This window comes from Hoplias malabaricus, chromosome 7 (assembly GCF_029633855.1).
Source record: "Hoplias malabaricus isolate fHopMal1 chromosome 7, fHopMal1.hap1, whole genome shotgun sequence".
NCBI classification, from domain to species: Eukaryota; Metazoa; Chordata; class Actinopteri; order Characiformes; family Erythrinidae; genus Hoplias; species Hoplias malabaricus.
Window position 1 is genome coordinate 24,690,212 of NC_089806.1, and position 14,006 is coordinate 24,704,217.

At 41.8% G+C, this 14,006-nt stretch overlaps 1 protein-coding gene across 4 annotated transcripts in view; it reads left to right on the top strand.

Annotated features, from left to right (window-relative positions):
- Nucleotides 1-14,006, top strand: part of lnx1 (ligand of numb-protein X 1) — a 68,528-nt gene that overhangs the window by 51,682 nt on the left and 2,840 nt on the right. For all 4 annotated transcript variants that reach the window (XM_066677675.1, XM_066677676.1, XM_066677677.1 and 1 more), the window contains 4 exons: nucleotides 3,074-3,208; nucleotides 4,798-4,975; nucleotides 8,784-9,042; nucleotides 11,913-12,071. In XM_066677675.1, coding sequence (XP_066533772.1) covers nucleotides 3,074-3,208; nucleotides 4,798-4,975; nucleotides 8,784-9,042; nucleotides 11,913-12,071 — 731 coding nt within the window. The remainder of the gene's footprint in view (nucleotides 1-3,073; nucleotides 3,209-4,797; nucleotides 4,976-8,783; nucleotides 9,043-11,912; nucleotides 12,072-14,006) is intronic.

Below are 14,006 nucleotides of genomic sequence, written 5' to 3' on the forward strand. Positions count from 1 at the left end.
GGTACCCTGGAATATACAATGAACCATCACTGGATTAGAGCTACTTTGTATCTACACACATTTAGTAGTTCTCCAATTTCAGATCATAGTTCACCTGTTTCTCTGCATACTTCCTTATCCCCATTTGACCCTGCTCTTCAATGGTCAGGACCCAATCAATACAATGCAATGTAGCGGTCAGCTTTACCACTGGCTTTATCAAGGAAATGTTTGGAAAGAGGACAGCGTTCAAATATAATAGTCCAGTTTGTAATTGTACATTAATATAATGACCCTATGCGCTAGGAGACCAATCAGTGAGTTAAAATGAAGGAAACACTAACAAATTAAATGAAGAGGATTGAAAAGGGAGAGGTTTTGTAGACATTTGGTTTAAATTAGTCTCCTGATCCTAGACAGATATGATATTTTTTGGAGAATTTGGAGATTTCCCCAAAGCAAGGTAATTTTGCCCAAATACTTCATTTGCATCTGGAAAGGAGGCAGTGGAACTGTTAGTATGCTTAAAAAACAAAACAAAAAAAACTGAATTGTGTGCTTGGATTAGTGTCTGTCCATTAAGACTAACATACTGTTTACCTTTTATTGCTCTGTAGTGGCTGAAAACTTTCAAAATGATCTTATCATTGTTTTCTTTTTGCAATTTAAGCAGTGTTTTTTGTAAAAGTGCTGTTTTCCCTCTCAAATACTGGGGTCTGTTTGTTTTGCTGATTGTTGTGCATTAGTACAATAGGCTTGGGGTTAGATGTGGTTCAGTGTGCCAGATAATGTCGATATGATTGCAGTTCCTGGGGGTGTGGGTGTATGTGGGTGTGTGTTGGAGAGAGTGGTGAGGCTGGGGTCATTAAATGGCTTGCTAGTATTGCTGGTTAACATTTGGATGTGTGTGGTTGTGTGTGTCTGTGTGTGTCATTGTGGTGGGTCTGGTCTGGGGGCCACGATTCAGCCTTTTGCATCCTGTCTGGGCAAGATTAATCTCTGAAGAGACAAGATGGCCGCTTGCAGAAAGTAGTTTAATCCAGAGATCAACTTCCGGAGGGAACTGATTAAATTAGTCCAATTATGGCGATAATGAGCAAGGCCCATTCATGTCAGAGTCAGAGCTCTGGGGGCCTGTATTGCGTGTGTGGGTGTGTTTCAATATTATTTGGAGTTTTGCCCACTTATCTCCAGAGTTAGTCATTCCTGTTCCCACCCTGAATCTTCCCTGTGATAGAAACTTGCCACAGAATTATTTGGAATCCTAAAGCAGCTAAACATGCTTGAAGGAGAACAGTGAGTTTTTGAGCTACCCACAAGTGAACAGCTGTAGATCATCTGAAATCTACTCTCGAATATGTGCTGTCATAGTCCTCCACCAAATTCCCAGTCCTCCTGACCTGTGTCCCACTGTGTGTTTTGGCAAACTTGTGAACCTATTCATTTTTGTAGTCCAAGTGATTGAAACAAACTGTTCACTACTACATAAGTTTCAGAATTGACAGAAGCACACTGCAGTAACAAGGGTTAATTGTTAATGGAGAGAGAGAGAGAGAGGAGAGAGAGAGAGAGAGAGAGAGAGAGAGAGAGAGAGAGAGAGAGAGAGAGAGAGAGGCAAATGAACAATCTCTCCTATGCTTGCTACACTCTGTTTCTTGCCCTCAAAGCATCAATGACTAATACATTTACATATAGATTAATTTACAGTAACTCAACTAGCATGTTTTGCAAGCCACAATTGTGTCATTACTCTATAATCATCAAACACACAAGTTTACATGCATTGTGGGGCTGTTCATTTTGTGGATATTTACCCCTAGGTACACTCAACCTAACCTTAGCCCTCAACTTAAAACATGCCTTCACCTTAAAATTGACTTATCTATGTTGTGGGGAAAGGTGTGTGGTACCATAAGGAAGAGAAGTCCCCACAATGTGAGCATGTCAGCAGGGCTTGGTCCCCAGAATGTGATATATTCCTGTTACATGCACAAACACAGACAGAGGAAGAAAGAATCTAGCTGAGGGGCATAGGCAGTTACTGCAGAATCTGTTATCTGTGCTTCTTTCTTTCTCTGAGCATAATGAGACATTTTGGACCCAAGTACGTACACACACACACACTCTCTCTCTCTCTCTCTCTCTCTCTCTCTCTCTCTCTGGGCTAAAAAGCTATTTTGTAGTTTACATATTTGAAGGAATAAAGCTCCTGGGGGTGCTGTCCTCTGCATCCTCTCATGGGGCTTCCCAACTCATTCACGCAACAGTGAGCCAATGCTAATTCACTGTTTCCCTGCATAAGGCTTACACTAAAACACAGTTTTCCTTCATTAGGATCACATTAAAGCACATATCTCTGAATTTTACTAATGTTAATTTTCCAACCCAGTGTTTCCTAGTAGACTTAGCCCCCTCCGTATCCCTCCGTATAGATTCTGCATCCACAGATTCATCCACTTGCAAATATTTAGAAAATAAAAAAAAGATTTGAATACACACCCTGCTGCAGCCTCCCACCATTTCACAGATCCCCAAACTCTCTCCAGCATTGATTTTATGTGAATTGCTTGTCTCACATCTAATTTATTCATTCAAAATACTTTGTATGCCAGTGATGAATGCGTCTGTACCGAACCTGCACCGATTAATTTCTTGTCATTGTTCCCTAAACTATAGAGTATAACAACTTTTTTATATTTTGTATTAGGTATTATAAAGTAATCTAGAGATGAAAGTATATAGGGATGTGCAAATGTTTTATTCAAATACTAGCCTACTACATTTTACACACAAGCATCCACACAATTCAAGTTCGGTTTAGGACTTAATATAATCCATCAACTACGTGCTGACTCAGTCCACGTTCTCTTTCCCTCAGTGTCAGTTATAGTGTAATTAATCTTTCCCTAGTGTGTCCCACTTCTATTTGCGGAGCTTTAAAAAGCAGCTGGAGCCGTTGAATATCGATGCTGCTTATACAGTACATGCTGGAGATACAGGAGAAAGCTTGGGGCTGTGTGGATTTGTTGGCTGTGCTGTGGACGTGCAGTGTTCCGAGTGTCTCTGATATCATGTGTTTGTGTGTGTTGTCTAGGCGAGTGTGGAGAGGGTCCACTTCATTGTGTCTCGGCAGACACACATTCCAGCCCCAGACATCCTTCAGGAGGCACCCTGGAACATGGAGGGTCCCCCACCCTACTCAGCTGTGGACATTGAACACACACTACTGGTAAGACCCACACAAACATGCACAGAGGTCAGCAGCTACAAACCCAGTATGAGTCTGAATCTGTTTAAAAATATCATACGGACCACTGACCTACACACACAAGTAACAACACACACATTCACCCATACTGTTCTGACTAGACACACATACACTCTCTTCTGCTCACACCCCAGGCCCTTATGCACACACTACTCCTCCCAACACCACTTAGCTGACTATTCCCTTTACTGTGAAAAAGACACTAACATCAAAGGGTTGTACTTGCAGTCTTACAATTCTCCTGGTTACACACACAAACACACACAGTCTCCAAGCCTATTAAAGGCAGGAGAAAACCCAGCTATGGCAGAGGGGATTTTCAGCGCCTCTTCTAAATGGGATGTTCCGCCAGTCATTATCCGAGGGGACGACTTCCCTTGTTCTAAAAATGCTCAAATTCACAGCTTTTCAAGTGCCGTTTCTCTCTTTCTCCCCTCAGCTTTCATTCACCCTCCTCCTTTTTCTCCCTTTGCTCTCTCACACCTCTAAAACGGTAATTCTCCTCAACACTCTGAGCTGGGAACCTGTCTTCTCTTTCTGTGCCTCAGACAGGCTTATAATAGTGATAAGCCTGAGACAGTCCGGGCCAATCTGATTCACCATAGCCACGGCCTTAGACTAAACAGAAGACACTTCTTCACTGAACTTTAACAGCACTTTTTTATTAAGTTAGCGCTTAGCTGCTGTGTTTGTTTCTTTTGGCCCGGCTCCAAGGCCGCATCTTGGCAACGGTCAGCAGTATCACTGGCCCCAGCTGAAACTGCTAGCTCATCCATTACAAGCTACAAACACACACATTTTCTGGTCTTTTGTCAGGTGGTGTGATCTCGAGTCGTCCTCTTAACAAGAGAGTTCGAAAGGTGTGAATCCAACAGATTAGGATGGTGCAACAGATGAGCATACATTACCATCAAAAATTGCATAAAAACAAGGTTATTTCAGCCATTTAAGAGTAAATTCATTATCTGTAACCGCTTATCCAATTCAGGGTCACGGGGGGTCCAGAGCCTACCTGGAATCATTGGGCATACACCCTGGAGGGGGTGCCAGTCCTTCACAGGGCAACACAGACATACACACACACACACATTCACTCACACCTATGGACACTTTTGAGTCGCCAATCCACCTACCAACTTGTGGGGGTTTTTTTTGGACTGTGGGAAGAAACCGAAGCACCCGGAGGAAACCCACGCGGACAACACACTAACTCCTCACAGACAGTCACCCGGAGCAGGAATCGAACCCACTACCTCCAGGTCCCTGGAGCTGTGTGACTGCGACACTACCTGCTGCGCCACCAAATGAAAAATTATTCATGATCATTATTCATTAAATTTATTCAGTGTATCTCATTATTTCTCAATATTAATTTGTTATCATGACATTTTAAAAATTTTTTGAACTTACTGGTAAATGTTTATAATCTTATAACCACCTTTATATGCATTTTACAAAACAGCAACATGCTGTTGTCCTGCAGACACACACACATACATGTACATTGTTGACATGCATAAAAGCTCAGTCAATATTTTCTTGTTTGCCAGGACTCATGCCAAAAGCCAGCATGTTATGAGAAGACAGTCACTCTGTCGAAGGAGCCCAACGAGTCTCTGGGCATGACCGTTGCTGGGGGCATGAACAGCCGTGGCTGGGACCTCCCTGTCTACGTCACCAACATTGACCCTAATGGTGTGGTGGCCCAGGAGGGGTCCATCCGCAAAGGTGAGTGTATGTGTGTGTATGAGAAACACACTCAGGTTTAGTGACATCCAAGTGAGTATATAGGCATTATGGCGAGCAAATATTAAAGAGCAATATGGCATTCTCGCCTTGCGCTGTGTGATTCCGGGTAGGCTCCGGACCCACCACAGCCCTGAATAAGCGTTTACAGACAATGAATGACTAAATGAATAAAACATTCTTACAATATGTTAGTCATGTTCTGTTTGGTATGAAATTCTAAGAGATATATTGATCAACATCAAACGTGGGTCCTGAAACATCTCCAGTGATTTATTTTGTTAAAAGACTAATCATCCAACATTCAGCTTGACCCCACAAGTGTCTTTAGTCAGTCTAGTATAAGGTCTATTTTAGTTTAGATGCTGTTCCTGCAGCAAAGATGGGACAAACTATTAAAGGATGTTTTAAAATAGTGACGGAGATTCCACACAAAAAAAATAAATCTACTTTGAAACAATTCTTCTATGAAAAGTTTAGCAAGTGGAGAAATACTCTAACAGATTGTCGCTATCCAAAGAAAAACATGCAGTTGTGGGTTAGGTGCCTTGCTCAAGGGCACTTCAGTCTTTACCTGCCGGCTCTGGGGATCGAAGGCCTTGTTCCCTAACCACCAGGCCACAGCTGCCCTGGTAAATTGATTGGAGTAGGAAAAACATTCTTAACCTTCAAAGTCAACGAAAAATATTTAGTTCCAAGTAACTTTAGTGCGTTTCCATTGGTCCATTCATCATGAAATGTTCACACAGTGTGAAGGACAGCTGCTGTGTTCAAATGTAGTAAACTAAAAATTCACAAAAATGGAGTTACATGTGTTTCTTTGGACAGTGACAAGATTTGATTTTAATGGGTGTTTTATAGGTGGGTAATGCTTCACTACATCAAAGCACATAAAACAAACAGGAATGGAAGAAAAGATTTTAGCTGCAGCGTCTTGATCAGTGTGACATGAAGAGAAGAGGTGTTATTTAGAGCCTTGGTTTATGTCTCTGGTCATGTTAAGCTTGATCCATCATATCAGCATGTCCGCCTATCTTCCCAACCAAAGATTCTTATTCATATCCCATTTCACTTGGAATTACGTCATGGTATAGTAAGAAAATGCATTATGATTTCTGATTCACAGGCCTGAGGCATGCTGTAGCATACACATAGGTTGTTTACAGGTAAATCTCATATGATGTTTGCCCACAACGTGACAGACACATGAAGGGCATACCGCTTGTTGTGTAATCATTCCTATATATAGACATGCGCATCATTATTTGAATACATCATTGTGAAACTCATAACATAACAATCACTTGACTGATCTTCTCTCTGGTGTGTCTCAGGGCTCTAACAGAGCCATACACCTGTTTCCAAGGTGACTCTCTAATCTCCTTCTCTCTCTCTCTCTCTCTCTCTCTCAAATACACACACACACACACACACACTTTTGAACCCAGTCACCCTCACTCTCATAAGCTTGCTATCAAAGACACACCTGCTAATGCATATGCAATAGACTCTGCAAATGTGTGCGTGATAGCAGTGTAATAGAATAACACACACACAAACACACACACATACCCCTGACATATTAAGAAAATCGCCCTGCCTCGTTGTCCCACTCTCTCTCTCAATTACTTGCATGAATAGCAAAATACTGAGGTTAATACTGTCACATGCTCCCTGTGTGGTATATGTACAATTATCTACACAGAGATGTGAGTCTCTATGCATTTGTGTGTGTTTGTTTTTCTAGACTATTATCAGAATTTCAGAAAATATCAGCACATATCAGTGATTACCTGATATGCTGAAATCAAGCACCTGATATAGAAGATTCATTCATTCATTGTCTATAACCGCTTATCCAGTTTAGGGTCGCGGTGGGTCCAGAGCCTAATCATTGGCCGCAACCCACTGATATAGAAGATCAATTAGAAAATACATAGTTCTGGTTCTGAAACCTGAAACATGTTCATGGGATGGAAACTGTCACTCTGGTGGTACCCTCAAAAGCACATTCTCTATTAGAATTGCACATTTTAAAACTGGGTTTATTTCATATGCCACATTTCATCTCCAGGACTTACATTATGTAACAAATTACAAATTATTACAAATATTTTCAGCTCCTTCTGGAGAGCAGAATGTAATGTAATTTTAGGGAATACAACTGGACGTTAACACCACTGTTGTACCTTTAAAGGTATATTTACCTTATGTGTACCTTTATTGACCAGTAATGTAACTTGAACCTTTTTCTGAGAGTGTATGTTCATATTTATCAACATAATACTTAGGACTGCTCACATCAACTGAATTCTGTATTAAAATGCAGAGATTGTAAAAGTGATCATTGTATGGACTGAGAAATATAATATCAGGGATTGTAACTCAGAGAGCTGAGGCCCTGAGATATAAATCTTTGTCAAGTCACTGGGACAGAAACGTGAGTAAAGGTCCTTGGGAGGTGAGAGATGTAGCACACCACATACTCAAAAATGGTATAAAAACAAACCTGTGAGTGTGTTTGCACCGTACAGAAATTTAGAATGACAGCCCATCTCCTCATTTCAAGCAGCCATATGGCTACTCTGTCACCTGCATCTCTCTTAGAAATGTCATCATCTCCCTTCATCTCTCTGTCACTGGTGGCCATTCTCTTTCTTCATAACTCTTTTTCCTTTCTTCTTCACGTCTCTTCTTTCCACTGCTGTTCCTTTCATTTACATACGCTGAAGGATCAATGATGCACTTGCTTTCAAAATCAAACAGCCCCACTTTGATTGAAGGTAGAAATTAGCATTGGATGGAAAATATGAAGACGGTCTCATAATTATTCTTTTACATGTCCTTTACCTTATGTATTGATAAAACTAAGTATACATATTCATCCATTCATTCATTCATTATCTGTAACCAGTTCAGTATTCAATATTCAATAGTTCAATATTTAACCAGTTCAGGGTCGCTGTGGGTCCAGAGCCTACATGGAATCATTGGGCGCAAGGCAGGAACACACACAGGGCGACACACACCCACACATTCACTCACACCTACGGACACTTTTGAGTCGCCAATTCACTGACCAACATGTGTTTTTGGACCGTGGGAGGAAACAGGAGGAAACCCACGTGGACACGGGGAAAACACACCAAACTCCTCACAGACTGCTGCTATTTATTTATTTAATTAAAAATTTTTGAATACAAAAACATATAAAGAAATGTGGTGACATGTAAAGCATGACAAACAACACATACAGACGTAATAAAACAGCTACTTACAAACACAGATATGGCATTGACTGACAGTATAGAATCAACACTTTGGTCAAGTGTGAAAAGAAGTATGAAATATAAGCGGATTATCATTCAGCTTTTGCAAAAGCAGCTGAGATTTCTAAGAGTTACCACAGAAAATGATTTTATTGCTCAAGTGTTGCTTTTTAAAGGCTCAGGAGACTTAATAATGCTTTCCCTAAAACGCCTAAGGAGAAATAGTCTAAATAGCATTACTTAAAAAGTGGACATGAGACTCAGGAGAGCTACAGGTAAGACGGCATATCTTTAAAGGTTAATGTCAGAGTTAAAATTCGAGATGACACACAAGGTTCCTGGGCCTTGTGTCTCAGAGGAAATTTCTGAGCTAAAGGAGTCTCTTTTGTCTTTTTATCTGATCTTTTTGTTGTCCGTGAGAAATGACTGAGACGTTAAGGTGACCTGTTTTTTTTTTCTTTTTTCCTGTGAAAATATCCTTTCCATGTATCACAATGACCCCTGTGTGCTGTGTCTCCTAGGTGATATCCTGTTAAATGTGAATGGAGTTGACCTGACTGGCGTGACTCGTGGGGAGGCTGTGGCTAATCTGAAAAACACCTCGTCTCCGGTGGTCCTGCGTGTGTTGGAGATGAGGCCGCCCGACGTCAGCTCTCTGGACTGCATGCCGCCGCTGCATTCCCCCAGCTCTCTCTCTCCCTGCTCGCCCAGCGACATCAAAACGCCCCTGCCCAGTGACGACTACTCTCCACTCTGGGTGTCGTGGCTTCAGCTGCCCAGGTCAGGGACAAACGGGGACAGCGCGCACACACACACACACACAATGACTCATTCTCAGACACTATTGTGGTCAAGTCACTGTGCCTCAAGCTTTGGATAGACTTCACACATTTAAAGCTCTGTTTTTTCATTGGGACACTCCAGAGCATAATTAACCAAAATGGAAATGCTAAGTATTGCTATATAACCATCTATTGGAAACACACAAAATGGCTTCCTACTCTGGTCCCACAGTATAAAGATCAAGAAAGTGTAGGGTCTTCTGATATTTCTTGGAATACTAAATAACGGTGTGGCAGATTCAAGAGGGTGGTATGTTTTTAATGCTGTATTATGCTAATAGCACTATTTATTACATTCTACATCAGTTATTTGTTTCTACATCCGTTTCTTTATGGTACTGGGGGTGTGTATGGAAAGAGAGGGTGCTTTATTATTATTATTTTTTTACCCTGGTGTTTTTGCATTCCAGATATGATAGTGAGGGATGCTTTTGTACAGAATGCCAAAGAGCCTGACAAGTAAGATATTCCAGGTTAATTTAGGCCGATATACCACTTTAAATAATGTCACCTTCCAAATGGAAGACAAGTGCACAGTCCCTATGTCAGGTCCAAGTTTAAGAGATAAATCTCCTTTTCCAGTTTCGGGCTGTCGAACAGTGCCCCGAGAGGTTTGACCACATTAGGAAACCAAGCTCAGTGTAGCAGAATGTGGCCGCTGTGGCTTAATGATGTGGCTTTACATCTAAGCTGCTTTTCTCCTGCCTCCTCTGGTTGTTTTTAAAACCAGAAACTGTCCGGAAGTAATAGATTGAAGGCAGCCAACTCTAGTCCTGGAGGAACAGAATCCAGCACAGTTTGATTCCCTGTTCACACCTATTAAACCTGGCAATTAAGAGATAAGTTGAACCAGGCATGTTTTAAGAATCGTAGTCACCAAACTGTGCTAAAGTAAAGCCCTCCGGGACTGGTATTGGGAACCCCATCCCAGATAAACAAGCCATGAAAATTATTCCTAGAGTTGGACCATTTTATCGGCCAGTCTCTCTGGATTCCTTGGTTTTAATTCTCTCGCTTCTCGTATGACCCTTTCTTCTCCTTTCACCTTCTGCAGCACGGAGGGGAGATAGTTATGAATAATAATTTGCTCAGATAAAAGTCTCGAAGTTCGCAGCAGCTTCCCAAACAATATCGTCTGCATAGTAATTCAAGAAGCAGGAGGGAAGGGGAGCGCGAGGATTCTGCCGCTTCCTCCTCCATCTGTAAGAGGTTTAGAGGTCTAGGAGCGTGACAGCTTCAAATGGATGCCACCCCCACTCTGATTTCCCCTCTGCTCCCAATGCCTTTAAAATGGAATTATTCATAATGAGGATTCGAGCAAGCGAATTTCAGCCAGTTCCTCAAATATACCTGCCAGTCAGAGCCTCTGCATTATACAGTAGCCACCAACCTCGAGGAACACTTCATGAACTTGCAGAACTCCCCACCTTTCTGTTTTTTAACTTCTGCTCGCTTCTGATGTTCAGTGGGGTTTTAGACTCTAGGAAGATCAAAGCTCTTTCAACATACGCACAAAGACTGTATACTAGACACTTCATTAGAAACGCCTGCCTTGATGTCGCGGTACGCATCCTCCAGCAGTTTACACTGACTTTTGTGGCATTTAGCAAACACTCTTCTTCAATTTGACTGACAAAAGTGGCTTTGTTGTTTTTTCTCAGAACACATCCTAGCCAGTCCCGATGGGTTACACTTCAAAATACCCTCCCGACTGCTAGATACAGCAGTCAATGCTGATACCTAGGAAGATAGAAGCCCTTCATTAATGGTCAAGTTTCTGACCACAGAGCTGCTCTTCGAAAACCCCCTCTTGTCTACAAGTCTGCATGGTCATGGATTTGAAATTCATACTTACACTAAACCCACACAGAGATAGATTACCACAAAGATAGTACAGCACTGTGCTTTGTTGCAGAGCTTTTGAGATTTTCTCATGCTGGGATAAATAGGTGTTATACAAATCTGTGCTACACAAGCAGTCTTTATTATCTGTGTATTTCTGTGGATTTTCTGATTGTATCTGGCAAAGAACAGAACCCACTACTGCAGCTGCTGGCGTTAAGGCTTAACACACTTTTGAGTTTAACAAGTATGGAGAAAGTTTACATTTCCCCATCGAATTAGTGCACTGTTTAAGTGCAGTAGTTTTTTGTTTAATTATCTGTCAGGTGAACTAGTTAGGGAGAATGGTGATATTTGGGAGGAGGGCCAAACTCCTCTACTGCCTGACACAGATGAACATGGTGCAGATAAATTGGTCAGGGACCCATACTTACGTATTGATAAAACTAAGTATGCATATTCATCCATTCATTCATTCATTATCTGTAACCGCTCATTCAGTTCAGGGTCACGGTGGGTCCGGAGCCTACCCGGAATCACAGGGCGCAAGGCAGGAACTTATTAGAAAGCAAATCTGACCTGAGATCACACTTGAAAAAAATGCTTCAAACCCAGCCTGAAAGGTTGCCTGAGCCCTATAGCATGGTGGGTAGCAGAAATTTCCACTAATTTCAGCAGCATTCTAAAACAAGCAAACAGTTTTTTATCAATGCATACTCGCTCATACACTGTAATTTACATTTGAAGCTCTTGGCTTTTGCCAAAATAAAGGTCAAGCATCATACATCAGCTTAATGAACGGCCGCACTTTTGCCTTCAACATAAATAATTTTGTCAGGTTGTCAGCTTATAGTATTGGCCACCAGGGAAGAACTGAGCTGGATTGTGCTGCCCTGACCTGCAGTCTGTCTGGAATGAAACTCCCTTGGAATGTGTGTGTGTGATAAGGTTATTTGTTCCCTGCAGGCACCTGTACTGCTGTAAGGACATTGTATTGAGGAGGAGCACGTCGGGAAGCCTGGGTTTCAGCATTGTCGGGGGCCAGGAGGAGCTCAACTGCAACCAGTCCTTCTTCATTCGCTCCATTGTCGAGGGCACACCTGCCTACAACGACGGCAGAATACGGTAAACACAGACTCTGCTTCTATGTTAAACCAGTAGAGTTTGGCCTTATGTTCTGATTATCTACTGACCTGTTTATCCTTGTATACGCCTTTGGTGTATCATTTTGTACTGGTTCTGATACTGGTCTATCATGAATCATAAAAACTGCTTCCTTCTACATGTCATGCCAAAATAGCAGACTCTGTCCTTTTATGTGTCAGTCAAATTTCTTTTCCTGCAGTAGTAGACAGGTTTTGGTTCATTTTGATAGGTACCAGACTCTCCTTAGAGAGTTTGGCAATGTGATTATATCTCAACCATAACCTCAGCTCAAAACCTCAAACTCATTCTGACCCTAACATTAGTCCCAATCCTAACCTCAACACTCATTCACAACACCCTAACCTCATTCACTTGTTCAGCCCAAAACCTAAACCCAAGACACTTTCTAACACTTACCTCAACCTCAGCCCAAAACCTAAACCCTAGACTCATTCTAACCCTTACCTTAACCCAAATCCTATACCCTAGACTCATTTTAACCCTTACCTCAACCCAAAACCTAAACCTTAGACTCATTCTAATCCTTACCTTAGCCCAAAACCTAAACCCTACATTCATTCTAACCCTTATCTCAACCCAAAACCTAAACCCTACACTCATTCTAACCCTTACCTCAAACTCAGCCCAAAACCTAAACCCTACACTCATTCTAACCCTAACCTCAACACTTATTCTAACACTAACATTAGTCCAAATCCTAACTTCAATACTCATTCACAACACCCTAACCTCATTCACTTGTTCAGCCCAAAACCAAAACCCTAGACTCATTCTAACTCTTACCTCAACCTCAGCCCAATACCTAAACCCTAGACTCATTCTAACCCTTATCTCAACCCAAAATCTAAACCTTACACTCATTCTAACTCTTAACTCAACCTCAGCCCAAAACCTAAACCCTAGACTCATTCTAACCCTTACCCCAACCTCAGCCCAAAACCTAAACCCTAGACTCATTCTAACCCTTACCTCAACCTCAACCCAAAACCTAAACCCTAGACTCATTCTAACCCTTACTTCAACCCAAATCCTAAACCCTAGACACATTCTAACCTTTACCTCAACACAAAACCTAAACCCTAGACTCATTCTAACCCTTACCTCAACCCAAATCCTAAACCCTAGACTCATTCTAACCCTTACCTCAACCCAAAATCTAAACCCTATACTCATTCTAACTCTTACCTCAAACTCAGCCCAAAACTTAAACCCTAGACTCATTCTAACGTTTACCCCAACCTCAGCCCAAAACCTAAACCCTAGACTCATTCTAATCCTTACCTCAACCTCAGCCCAAAACCTAAACCCTAGACTCATTCTAACCCTTACCTCAACCCAAATCCTAAACCCTAGACTCATTCTAACTCTTACCTCAACCTCAGCCCAAAACCTAAACCCTAGACTCATTCTAACTCTTACCTCAACCTCAGCCCAAAACCTAAACCCTAGACTCATTCTAACTCTTACCTTAACCTCAGCCCAAAACCAAAACCCTAGACTCATTCTAACCCTTACCTCAACCCAAAACCTAAACCCTAGACTCATTCTAACCCTTACCTCAACCCAAATCCTAAACCCTAGATACATTCTAACCTTTACCTCCACCCAAAACCTAGACTCATTCTAACTCTTACCTCAACCTCAGCCCAAAACCTAAACCCTAGACTCATTCTAACTCTTACCTCAACCTCAGCCCAAAACCTTAACCCTAGACTCATTCTAACCCTTACCTCAACCTCAACCCAAAACCTAAACCCTAGACTCATTCTAACCCTTACCTCAACCCAAATCCTAAACCTTAGACACATTCTAACCTTTACCTCCACTCAAAACCTAAACCCTAGACTCATTCTAACTCTTACCTCAACCTCAGCCCAAAACCTAAACTCATTC